The sequence below is a fragment of the Rattus norvegicus genome, chromosome 10, assembly GCF_021556685.1.
Source record: "Rattus norvegicus strain SHRSP/BbbUtx chromosome 10, alternate assembly SHRSP_T2T, whole genome shotgun sequence".
NCBI lineage: Eukaryota > Metazoa > Chordata > Mammalia > Rodentia > Muridae > Rattus > Rattus norvegicus.
Window position 1 is genome coordinate 86,249,322 of NC_141543.1, and position 13,049 is coordinate 86,262,370.

Genomic DNA, 13,049 nt, shown 5'->3' on the forward strand with positions numbered 1-13,049 from the left:
GCATCAAGGTGGTTTCTCCCATCCTGCAATGGGCCACCAACTCTTAATTGGCTTACCAATATAGAGGTTTCCCTGGTCCTCTGAGCCCCTGTAGCTGTATTCAGATAAATCCCAGTCTTTCCGCTGAATCATGTAGCTGTTTCCTGCAGAAAAGATTGGGGAAGGGGAGCAGGAAGAATTAATCACAGCCTTTTCTTCTACCATGCCCACCTCTCCATAACAACAATAACCTGTGTGAGCGCTGCTCTCATAAATCACTTTCTGGTTTTGTTTTGTTTTTTTGATGTTGTTGTTGTTGTTGTTGTTTGTTTTGTTTTGTCTTGTCTTGTTCTCCAAGACAAGGTTTCTCTTTGTAGCCCAGGCTATCTTGGAACTCGCTCTCTAGACCAGGCTAGCCTTGAATTCTCAGAGATCTGCCTGCCTCTGCCTCCTGAATGCTGGAACTAAAGGTGTGTGTGTTTCACCATTGTCTGGCTGATAAATCACTTCCTCTTTAAGAATTTTTTTTTTATTTAGGGGGTGGGTGGGTGGGATGGGGCTGAAGAGATGGCTCAGTGGACAAGAACACTGGCTGCTGCTCTTCTAGGAGACGCGGGTTTGATTCCCAGTACCAACAGTAGCACAAGTGGTTGTTAACTCCAGTTCCAGGGGATCAGACAGGCCTTGAGCCTCAGGCCTCAGCCTCCCAGCTGTTGGCATGTAGCACGACATGTGCTTTATGTGATTATAGATACGGGATGTTTTCCCTACATGCACAGCTGTGCACCACCTGCATGCAGTCCCGGTAGAGGCCAGAAGAGGTCGTTGGATCCCCTGGAGTTAGAGTTACAGACCGTTGTGAGTCACCTTGTGGGTGCTAAGCTCTTTAAGCAAGAATCTTCAGACAATGTGAAATATTCTGTAACCTCAAAAGGACAGTCCTCTAAGTATTGACCAAGACACTGCTTTTAGCTTATGACGCATGTAAAGAGAATGCAGAAGGCCAGAACATTCCATTTGATCCTCTTTGCTTTTAAGAAGATACCTATCAATATTAAAATAAGGGGCTGGAGAGATGACTCAGTAGCTAAGAGCACTGGCCACTATTCAAGAAGACCCAGGTTCTGTTCCCAACACCCACATGGCAGCTCACAACTGTCTGTAATTCCAGTTCCAGAGGATCTGACACCTTCACACAGACACACATCCTGGCAAAACACCAATGCACAATTAAGTGTGGAAGGAATCCTAAGACACTGTGAACGTTGGAAATGGGATGAGGGAGGTGGAGGGACAGGAAGGACTTCTTAATTTTTTTCCCTCCTTATTTGAGGTACTGAGGGTTGAATTTTCTTTTTCAATCTTGAGACAGGTCTCCCTAAGTTATCCATGCTGGTCCTGAACTCACTGTCTATCCCAGGCAGGATTATGGAATCCTCCTGCCTCAGATTCTGAATAGCTGGGATCACAGGACAGTGCCAGTGGGACTGGCCATTTTTGCTCCTGCTTCTAACAGATCCTTAGCTAAGACTTTAGTGCTGTACCAGAAGCATGTTTGTGAAAGTTCCCAGGGCTGAGCTGACTCAAACGGATCACAGTCCAATCTAGGTTTCCTAATTTATTGTTGGCTTTCTCTAAGACAGAGTTTTTAATTAAGTAAAATGGGTATAAAATGCTTGTGTCACCCAAAGACTTTAGAAAAGCTAAAAATATATATACATATATATTTATATGTGTGTTATATAATATATAACATATTATATATTAATATAATTTTATATTATATATTTATGTATTGTATATTTTATTTATAATTTCAGCACTCGGGAAATAGAGCCAGGAGGATAGCTTTAAGTTTGAAAATAGTCTAGGCTACATAGAAAGTTCATAATGTGACTCTACCACCTCTCTCTCTCTCTCTCTTTCTCTCTCTCTCTCTCTCTCTCTCTCTCACACACACACACACACACACACACACACACACACACAAGTGTTGTGGTTTTCAGATTGTTTAAGGTAATATGTGTAGGGAGCTGGGGAAATAGTGACGTCTTTGCCACGGAGACATGAGAACCTGAATTCAGATTCCCAGCATTCATACAAAAGGCCAGGCATAGCATCACATGGCTATGACCCCAGCACTGCCAGGGTAAAAACAGGCGAATCCATGGAGCTCAGTGGCCAGCCACTCCTGTTGCATCAGTGAACTCCAGGTATACCCAGAGACTGTTTCAAACAATAAGGTGCCAAGCAACTGAGGAACTCACGTCAATCAACCTCTGGCCTCTACAGCCACATGTGCACACGTATGCATACACAGAAGATTTAAAGATGGCGCATGTAAAGTCGCCAGCACACAGTGCGTGCCTTAATACTGCTGTTGGTCTCTGTCTCTTGTGACCGTCACCCTGAATAGCTCTACTGACTGTGGCTCACTGACGGGTGGTCTCTCTTGTACCCCCTTCTCCCAGGTCCCCACCTTTCCAGTTGTAGGCACCAGGGGCGCCGAAGTATACAGTGTTCTGGGTGAAGCCGCCACTGGTGCCCAGCTGGCACATGCCAGTCTGCAAGTAGTCAGTGTTGCTGTTACACATCTCGTTGTGGTATGTCTGCCAATCATCGCCAGGGTCGAGCTGTAGGTCGTTGCCACGCACGTAGCACTTGCCCACCATGCGCCGCTGGTCTTCCAGCCCAGACCACAGCACCTTGGTGTACCGATGGGCACAGACCTAGGGACCCACAAACACACACACATGTGCCGTTAGCCAAGATCAGGGAACCCATGGCAAGTTATAGCTCTCACCCTGGGCACTGCTGGCTTTGCGATTCAAGGGCCAAAGTGGAACTCTGGCTTCTTTTTCGTCCTGTGGGTATGCTGAAACCCATACTGCCCTATCCTTTATACTGGAATCAAGGGTCAGGAGCAGATCTGGGGAAGCTGGAAGGCATGAATTTGAGAGCAGCTTAGAGATCTTGGTGAAAGGAATTTGGAGGATGAGGGAATGCGGGACTTAGGCTCCTGGGTCTAAAAGGAGCTATTTACAGAGAGATTAGGGGACTCGTTTCTCTCGTCCTCAGATAACCCTGTTGTTTAATGAAAGGGTCATTTTAAATTAATAGTAACAACAACAACAATAATAATAAATATCATTAATAAGAGCTGAATAGCATTAACAAGAGTGAACACTTGTTTGTCTGTTTGTTTGTTTTGAGACAGGATTTCTCTGTGTAGCCCTGGCTGACTTGGAACTCACTATGTAGACCAGGCTGGCCTTGAACTCAGAGATCCACCTGCCTCTGTGTTACCACCACCTGGCTCAGCTAAGACTTACTGAGTACTTACTATACACCAAGCACAAACTCTTCTCATATAACAACTTTCAGTTCTTTTGAACCTTATTTTCCATGCGTAGGTATTTTGCCCAAATGTATGTCTGTGTACTCTGTGCAGCCTTGGTGCCTGCAGTGTTCTGGGTGAGGGCATTAGACCGCTCGAACTGGAGTTGAATCCAGCACTGGGAGGCAGAGGCAGGAAGATCACTGGATTTGAAGCTAGCCTGGTCTACAGAGTAAATTCCAGGTAGCCATGGCTACACAAAAAGTGCTGTGAATTAGCCTCCGAGCTATACAATATCTAGGAACAGGAGGTGCTCTTGCTTATCCCCTCTTTCTGTCACGCCCCAACTGTAGGCGCCACCCACATTTCACATAAGCTTCTCCTTAGGCACTGCTAAATTCCTGGTCCTTGGAACACGGTAGGTCCTAGCTAAGTATTTGTTGACTGAGGAAAGGTGGTTAAGCAGCTAATCCTAGAGTCCACAATCACTTAAACTTCTAGGCACACCCCACAAACCACAGGGGGTACAAAAGGGTAGGCTAATGAAATGATTGACAACCTAAAGCTACAATAGCGTTCTCAGGGACAGAAATCACAGCAGCGACGATTATAGGAGTGGTGACTGCTCAGAGGTGGCACAGAGAATTTTCTCGAGTAATGTAAGTGTGCTCTGTTTCATGGGTATTACTGACATAGGCTTCTCATGGATCAGAGCTCATAGAAGTTAAAGATCTGCCCTTTTTGCTCTATGTAAATTTTACATAAACCTGAATAATGTCTGTCCAGGACACAGAAATCGAGGTCCCAAGAGAGGACAGTGAAGAACTGTCAGCAGCAGAAGGTGACAATTGACAGCAGGGAGTGGCACTCAAATCAGTTCCAGGGCGAGCCAGGGCCATCAGGGCTGTGCCTCTTCCGGCAGCCTGCCTCCCAGGAAGGAGCGCCTGCCAGCACCCGATTGCCTGGGGCACTCCCTGCCCTTTCCCCCTCCAAGTTCTCTCTGCTCTTTCCCACGGATGGTCACACAGGACCCATGCCATGGCCAGCCTTGGGAGAGGGCCTGACAGCCCTCTCCCCAGAGTGCAGGGATCAGGGAACAGAGACCTGTAAAGACATGAGACCACAGAAGTGGACATTTGCAGAGTCCCCAGCCACCACAGAGGATCCCCTGCCATCTTCTGCTGGTCCTCTCCGGCTCTGGGAAGATGATGCTAAATGTTCACTTACCAGGACTCTACCTGCAGGGCCCTGGCTGGCCACAGTCACTCCAAGCCACATGTCCTCAATAATGTGATGGTCAGGGTCACCTGCAAGAATGGGTGGGATCATGAGCTCAGGTCCCTCATTCCATATCACGGCGTCCAAAGCCTCCTGAGGGCAGCAGCTCTCCCTCCTCTGTCCTGTCACCACTCTGAGCTCACACTGTACGACCTTCCCCTTTTTCCTGCTCATCTTCCCAGATTGACAAGAAACAAACCAGCTTTGCTTTTTGTCTTGTTTTTAGCCAGGGTCTCCATTCTATTCTGGAACTCACTATGTAGCCCAGGCTAGCCTTGATCTCACCCTCTTTTCGCCTTAGCTTCAAGGGTTGCCTTGCTAACAAGCTAGCCTCCTCATATCTCCTCTTTGGGCTCCCTCTGCCAGGCTCCTGACTTAGCTCTGCCCACAGCCTCTTCTTACTCTTCTCTGAAATGTCCATGCGTTCACAATCGTTCTTGAGGGCAGTGAGGGGACACAGGTACACAGCACCAGTCCGGTTGGTGTAGTCATCATCCACTGCGAGGTCTCGGGGTGCACCGGCCAGAAGGCTGGGAAAGGAAGGTGGGTGGGTCAGCCTGACTTTACAAGCCTCCCTCTGGTCCAGCTTGCAAATCAGCAATCTCTGGGCATGGACTCTATACCATGTTCTGGGGCCAGGACATCAATAAACCTTGGCTCTATCTTCCAGATGAGCCTACCCCAGAGGAAAGTGGACCAGAAAACACATACTTGGTAAGGCTCTCGCAGGGAAAGCATTAAAGTCTGTACGCAAGGTGCCCTGGCCTCAGTATAAGGACAATGGCCAGGGGTCACCCAATGAAAAAAGGGGGCAGGGCACCAGAGACAAGGGTACAATATGTACAAGGGCCAGGAAGCATGAGCAAGCCAGTGATTCAGGCACCAGCCCTCTGGACAACCAGAACCCAGGAAGAATATTGGGGGAGGCATACAAGCCAGGACAAAGGCCTTAGATGAACCACAGAGGGACACCAGGCAAGGCAGCGACAAGATCAGATCTGTTTGTTTTTCTTTATTTCATTCTCTTTTTGAGACAGGATCTCACGTAGTCCAGGCTAGAATACTCCCTATCCAACCAGAGATGACCTCGGACTTCTGATCCTCCTGTGTCCACCCTTTGAACGTTGGATTTTCAGGTATGTACCGCCATGCCCGGTTTTACATGGCGCTAGGAATTTAATCCAGAGCTTCCCGAATAAGCACTACAGATGAGGTACATTCCCAGCCCCAGATCTGAGTTTTTGAAGGACTCCTTTGACCTCAGAAGTAAAGGGAGTTGTGAAGGAATGGCATTTATGGGTTGGAGTGCTAGGGGCATGGGAGAAGGCAGAAGAGAGAAGCTGTGTAGAAACATGTAGGTTGTTGGAAGCCTGCACCTCTCTTCTTGAAACTATCAAGCACGTAGCTCTGGGAGGTGCAGATTTCCAGGTGTGATGAGTGATGCCTCCACTTGCCGCACCCCCACCTTGAGACAAGCTCACCGGTATGGGGTGGGACTGGATACCAGTGTGGCCCAAGAACAGAGTTCCAGTGGTGGGAGTGGACAAGAGCTATCTGTCACTTTGTCCTCAGAATCCATCTTTAGGGACGCCAAGAAATTCCCACAAGGGGGCTAGGACCCTGGCTAGCCACACGGAAAGGGTGACTTAGGCAGGGCAGACAGGGTATCGGTCCTGAAATCCTCTCAGACAATCCCTGGGTATTTATAAAAGAAAATCTCCAACTACCACAGGCTATGTGCATAGTAGCTGGGGCAGTCCAGCTTTAGAACCAAGTTTTTTTCTTGTATCTTCTCCCTATCTATATTCTTCTTACAATGTGGCCTCGGCCACCTTCCCACAAACTCACACTGTACGACCTGGGTAGCAGTAATTCCCAGGTGCCCCCCTGTTTAGCCCAGCAACACTGGCTGGAGCCTCCCAGGCTCCAGGCCTCAGGCCAGTCTGGAAGTGCTGAGCAATGGCTGTGCCTGCAGCCCTGCTTTGAACCTGGGAGTGAGGGCTGCAGGGAGTAGGCAGGGCAGAGCCCAGGCATGCTGGGGCTTGGGGTACCTCCACCTACAAGGAGTCAGGAATGCATTGCCTGGAGGTACTAGGAAGTGGGTGGACCGGACCTGTATCTCACATAGGCAACTCAGACATCACTGTCAGTGGTTGCTCTTCCTCAGGGCAGGGACAAAGCTTCCTCAAACAGAGTAGTGTTCTGATCACCATAGGGAGGGGTAAGGAAAGAGGTATAACAGCCAGACCACTAGCCAACTTCTGTTAAAGCTAGGGAGGGTATCTGCCTGACCACCCTGGCTCGACACAGGGCACACCCACCCCCTGGCATAATTGACAAAGGAAAGAAGAAAGGGCCTATGGGAAATCAACGCCTCAGTCTGAGCGAGGGCCCTGCTTCTAAGTGATCTCTTCTCCCTGTGAGACTTATCTATGAAATGGGAGCCCCAGACGAACTTCCTATCCCAGGGTTTGGTGGGGAACGGATGGGTTCCTGCAAAAGGGCTCTCTGACTAAGAAGCCAAGGTGTGCATGAGCTCTGTGGCTCTGGCTTCTTGTACCAGCGCTGGCCGGAGCTTGACTCCAGACTCTCCAGGGACCCAGGAATTCCAATACTGTGGGTTAGGGAACCTGACACACAGAGAAAAGGACAGACCACTTCTTTGTTTAGAAGGAATGAGGGCTGAACAGAAGTAGGACTTCCACATCCTGAGGATAGCAGGCTGTCAGTGGAGGAGGGGAGGGATAGGTCTGAAAGAAACTCAGTTGGCTGGAGCTAGGGTCTCCTACAAAGCTTAAAGAGCCTGTAGGCCTCAGTGGATGAAGCCTGTCCAGCCTAACTTGTCTAGCGGGAGGTGTCTGAGGAGCAAGGTCTCCATGCCTCTCAGGTCTGTCTGAGGTATGGAACAGGCAGCGCCAAGCACCGTGGCTGGATTGGAGTAAGACTCTATACAATCTTCGAATTCCTGTTCTTGTGTGGTGCCAGCCTTGTGCCCACGGGAGACCGGGGACAGGCTGATTCCCTAATCCCTAGGCTCCTCCCTCCCGAGATTCCAACGGGAGCTCCCCCACACCCTTGGGAGTATTTTTAGCTCCTATTTGGCCCACTCAGAGGCCCTTTAAGGCCCTCTGGCTCCCAGCCCAGGATGCAGTGGTCTACAGCCAGATGCCTGCACACAGATGAAGGATGGGGGTTCGGAGGCTAGGGTTCACATTCTCCCTGCCAAAGCCAGGTATGTGTAAGGTCAAGGTTAGGGGCTCCCTAGACAGGAGCAAACCTATGTAGTGCGTAAATTGAAACGTAAAGTGCTATGGACTGCTATTTGGGTCCAGATCAAAACAACAACAACAACAAAATTTAAAAACAGACTTCTCCCAGACCACCACTGAACCCACCTCCCAGCCACAGTCAGAGGGGGCAAAGGTAAGTGGCCTAAACAGAGCTCTCAGGAGATAGGACCTCCTTCTTCTGGAGTCAAGCTGGGCTGGGGGGAGCAGTGAGCACCCCAGGAAGAGATGGATAGGTGAAATGGAAGACCAAGAGCTATCACCAACCGCCTCTTCACCCTTTCATCTGGCTCCAACTAGAAAGCCCCTCCTGGCCTCAGGGGAGCCCCTGAGCTCCAAGAGCAAGGAGTGGGGCTCTTCTCAACGCCCAGGCCTCTATACCTCCACTCCTCCCGAGCAGTTCAAAACTAATAGAATAACTGCACAGAAAACACCATTATCTGAGAAGGCTGGTGAGCGGGACCCAAGAGAGCTCAGGGCACCAGGCTGGCTCACCCCGAAGAGGAAGAGGCCCTCGGGATTCAGGGAGTGGGGTGGTGCTCAAAGGAAGTCTATCTGATTCAACCTCCTCTTAGGGAGGAGTGGGGTGGCACCTATGGGGAGATCTGGGGGAGCCCCCAGGGACTTCTGTGGGGTCTTGGTTTCTGTTCGCCTCTGACACAGGCGTGGGAGTAGGAGGGAAGGTGAAGGGAGCTCCACGTGAGTAGGAGGGACGTCAGTTCTTGGATGCCAGCTCTATGCCAGGCTGCCTGATTTAGCCACCTCCCCAGAGGCTCTCCTATGGTGGCTGAAACTGCTGCTCCCCCCCCCTCCTCATGCTGCCCACCCAGCCCCCTCTCCCCTGGTGACTCAGCCCTAGAACTAGAGCTATGAGCTGGAGGGAGAATGAGAAAGATGAAAACTAGAATGTCTTGGCAGGACCTTAAGAGAAAAAGGATAAAGCGGATTTTTTCATTTCTCCCCTCCCTGGGTTTTCAGTAGGTATTGCATATTTGACCCTTTTGAATTGTCTAACCTCAGTCCCTTTACTGCAATGGACAGGGTCTTACTATATAGTCTGGGCTATCATCAAGCTACCAACCCTCCTGCCTTCCTCTCTTGAGTTGTGGTGTACCCCACTGGATGCCAAGCCCTCTTTGCTGCTTCTTCTTCTGCAAGATCGGCCCTCCTCTCCCACCCTCCCATCTTAAAGTCCTTTGGTCTAGAATGGCCACTGTGAGAAAGCCAGCAGATAAGGATAAGCCACATTCAGGCCTTGTGCCCACAGCCACAGCTGCTGTGCCATTTCTACTGGCACGAGCCACAGAGGCTGCCAGGAACCCGCCCTGCCCAGGGAGCAGGTTTCAAGAGAGCACAGCAGGTGAGCCTGGCTCCTGCCTACCTCAGGCATGACCTCATTTCCAGGAGCCGCTCCCTCCCAGGTTTCCCAGACACCCTCACTTCCAATAGTGAAAGGGAGGGGAGCCCAAAGGCATCTCCAGACCCAGCCAATGGGGTCAGGCCAGAGCAAGAGGGAATAACAGAGCAGGTGCATGAAGGGTCATTTAGCACCCCCCAAATGAGCAGCTCTTTTCCCTCTAAGGGGGAGGAGGGTTATGTAACAATAGTGACCCAGACAGGATGGCACAAGGTTTTAACCATAGCTTGGAAGGTAGAGGAAGGCAGGTAGATCCCTTTGAGTTCGAGGCCAGCATGGTCTACAAATCGAGTTCAAGGATAGCCAGAACTAAATAAGAGATCATGTCTCAGACAGACAGACAGACAGACTGACTGACTGGCTGACTGACTGACTGACTGACTGACTTGCAGATCCGAAGTGAATGCTCTATCCATTTCGGGGAGGGGTGCTTTTTGCCTTTTGTTTTTGATTTGGAAGGTAACTTTGGCTTTTGTTTTTTGTTGTTGTTTTGTTTTGTTTTGTTTTGTTTTTAAGATAGGATTTCTCTGTGTAGCCCTGGTTGTCCTGGAACTCACTCTGTAGAGCAGGCTGACCTCAAAGTCACAGAGATCCTCCTACCTCCGGAGCGCTGGGGTTAACGTCATACACTACTACCACCTGACTGCCCCGGATTCTTACTATCAGATAGATACTGAGTTCTGCAAACCTGGGTCATGGGTGGGGTACCCCAGGATAGAGATAAAGAGTCTATCTGGGACTTTTAATCACTTCTGGACCAAACTCTTTGAGAACATAGAAGCTATGCTTTCTCCTCCCTGATCTCCCAGGGACTATGCACAAACCCATGATTGTGCAAATAGGGCTCTCTGAAAGCTGGCAGACCCCAAAGGACTGGAGCCACCCACCGCACTCTTCCAAGGAGCCTTCGAGGCTGACAGAATCTGAAGTTGCAGTTTGACGTATTGGTTCCCTCGAACACAGGCAGCTGTTCACATCTGGCTACACAGCTGGCTACAGTGAATCCCAGCTGCTTCCTTCCCAAAAGGACGGAGAGCTGAACTCAGTAAGATGAAGACAGAACCAAGACACAGAAGCAGCTCTGGACAAAGACAGAGAAGACCCATCTGGCCAGAACCACCTGCTCTCAGAGATCCGTGAGTTTCGGCCTTCTCTGCAGCTGCCTGGAGAGGAAAACAGAAGCCTTTCCCATGGCCAACTTGGGGAGGACCTGTAGGTTCAAGAAGTACACCTCCACCCAGTCTCAGCCCCAGAGCCTACTGGTGTCCACCGGGGGACTGGACACACCAGAACCATTCTAGACACACCATCACACTAACGTATTTCTAACTCTAAGAAGGTGTGTTCTCCAGGACCAGGGAAACTAAGGCCCAGGAGTTAGAACCAGAGGCAAGACACGGCAGTGGTACTGGAACACTCAGCTTCTCTCTCTACAAAGCCAAGGTGCCTCTCAGAGGCCAGCAGAGATAAGAGAGCGAATACAGACCCAGGTACAACCGCATCCAGGGGGAAACTGGCCCCTGAGAGGGCAATATCGCCCTCAAGGTCACAGAGCAGAGGGAGAGGGGTTGCAGAATTTCTTCTACTGTGTCAGTTCCCACCATGCACATTCAACATCAGAACATCTGAAAACTCTGTACTGGGCTAGGGGAGGCAACCAACGGCATTGCTGTAGCCACTATCTATTACCAGAGGGCCTCAGAACGGTAGAAGGTTAAATCTGCCTGGCCAGGGCAGGAAGGGTGTGGTTGATCCACCTTCTTCTTCGGCAGGGGCCAGGTAGGGTAGAGACTAAGTCCAGGTGGCCAGTACAGACAGGGGCTGGGCCAGCAGGGCAGAGGCAAAGACAGAAGTGGAGTTGGACTTTGAACATTCCAAACTTCCTCAAGTTTCTACAGGCTCCAGCCAGCCTAGGGAGAGGTTTCGATATTTTTACCTTGACAGTGTCTTCTGATTTAGTAACTGTCAGAGGCCAGGTAGGAGTAAACGCCTTGCCAGGCCACCCAGCTCAAAAAGGTAGGAGGGTCTTATATGATCATCACTGGCCCTCCCGAGGTCGTTTTGCCTCCTCTGATCACCCTCTTCCCTCAGCAAGCCTACCTCAGCACACAGAACCCATGCAGAGAAACCTCAGACACCTGGACATGACCGGTTGGGCATGAGTGTGCCTAGGGAGGGGCAGGTGACTGGATGCAATCTCCTCCCCTCCTCCACTCTGCCCGGCTCTCTGAGCTTCTTGCAGCTGTTGCAAGGAAGAGCAGAAGAAAAGAGAAAACACCATTTCCCTCTTCAAACCAAAACAAACACACTCGGGGCTGCTGATTCAACATGAATCCGTGGAATGCAGGGAGATGACTGGTGGGAGGACCCCACCGCTTCCGGTGGGCTCTGGCCTCGGAGGCTTAGGACAGCGCCTCCTCTGTCTTCTACTGTCCGTCCCTCTAGGGGTCAGAGGGAGCCTCTGGACAGCTCCGAACGCCCAGCCTCTTCATCACCTCATTCTCCAATGCCAAACCCTTGAGAAGTGTGGTCCAGCCTGGTTCTGCAGAGGGCGTGGCTGCTCTGGCCACAGACTAAATGAGAGGGCTAATAGGGGCTTGAACGCATACATTCTCGGGTTCTCTACGGGAGGAGGGGAAGAGACATGTAATAGGTGTTTAATGTACAACGTTCTCCCAGCCCAGGAAAGAAGCTAATGTTAAGTACTGGATTCTCAGGGTGCTGGGTAACAAAGACCCTACTTCCGAAGATGTCTGAAGCGTGGAGCGGCCGCGTCTAGACAGGTTCTGGCCAGGTCAGCACTTGCCATGATTACTCCCCCCGCCCCCCATCCTCCACTTGCCGCCAAGCCCCACAATCGGAGGGCTGCCGTCGTACCCGCCCTCTTAATCCTGGCTCACAAGGAAAGGCCAGCAACAGCAGGCCTGGAAATCGGCGGGCCCAGGACTCCATTTCAGCTTAGGTCAGGTATCCGCGCACATACCCTTCTCTCTGCACCCCACCTCACCGCCTCAAGGCTCACTTACAGGTAGCGCTGCTGTCGCTCAGTCTGCCGATGGAGGGCGACGGAGTAGCCAAAGAGGCTACCAGGGTTCACCGCCTCCTTCACCACCAGGAATTTGGTGTCCAGGTTGAAAGCGAAGGCGACCCGGCCACTAGCCGCCACCATCAAAGCCAGGGCGCGGAGCATCCAGCCAGGGTCGCGGGGCACGCGGCGCGGGCCAGGGCCCATGGCTGCGGGCCGGGCTGAACCGAGCCCGGCGAAATCGCTAGAGGGCTCAGCACCGGGAAGTGATGAACGGTTCACCTGCTCCAGGCGCCGCCAGAGGACACCCGAGCCCGCAGAGCCGCTGCGCCGGGACTCCGGCAATTTTTTTGCCCTAGTCCAGGTCAGTCTCACGTCTGCTCCGGGTTGGTGCTTCTCCAGTCTTTTTTCCAGATCCGTGTATCTACTCTCCGGTTGGTCCGATGGACCGGTCACCGATCCGGGCTCCGGGCACCCTGCACCCTAGATGGTCCGGGCCGCGCCCCCTTGGAGGTGTTAGCTCTTTAGATCTCGGCTAGGTGGAGGATCTAGAAAGGCAAATCCGCGATCGCTAGGAAGGCAGGAGGGAGGGATCCTCCCCGGCGCGCGCCCCGCCTCCCCACCGCCTAGCCCCGCACCTCCCCACCTTGCGCGCCCAGCCCGGGCTCCGCTTTCCTTCCGGGGAAAGAGAAAAGGTCCCCGCTCGGCCGCCGCCTCTTAAAGGGG

At 51.5% G+C, this 13,049-nt stretch overlaps 1 protein-coding gene across 3 annotated transcripts in view; it reads right to left on the bottom strand.

Moving 5' to 3' along the window:
- Itga3 (integrin subunit alpha 3) overlaps positions 1-13,014 on the bottom strand; it is a 32,007-nt gene extending 18,993 nt beyond the window's left edge. For 2 of the 3 annotated variants that reach the window (NM_001372214.1, NM_001108292.2), the window contains 5 exon segments: positions 57-143; positions 2,459-2,708; positions 4,544-4,623; positions 4,997-5,124; positions 12,325-12,956. In NM_001372214.1, coding sequence (NP_001359143.1) covers positions 57-143; positions 2,459-2,708; positions 4,544-4,623; positions 4,997-5,124; positions 12,325-12,530 — 751 coding nt within the window. In that variant the 5' untranslated portion in view covers positions 12,531-12,956. 3 annotated transcript variants of the gene reach the window in all.
- Between the last annotated feature and the right edge of the window lie 35 nt (positions 13,015-13,049).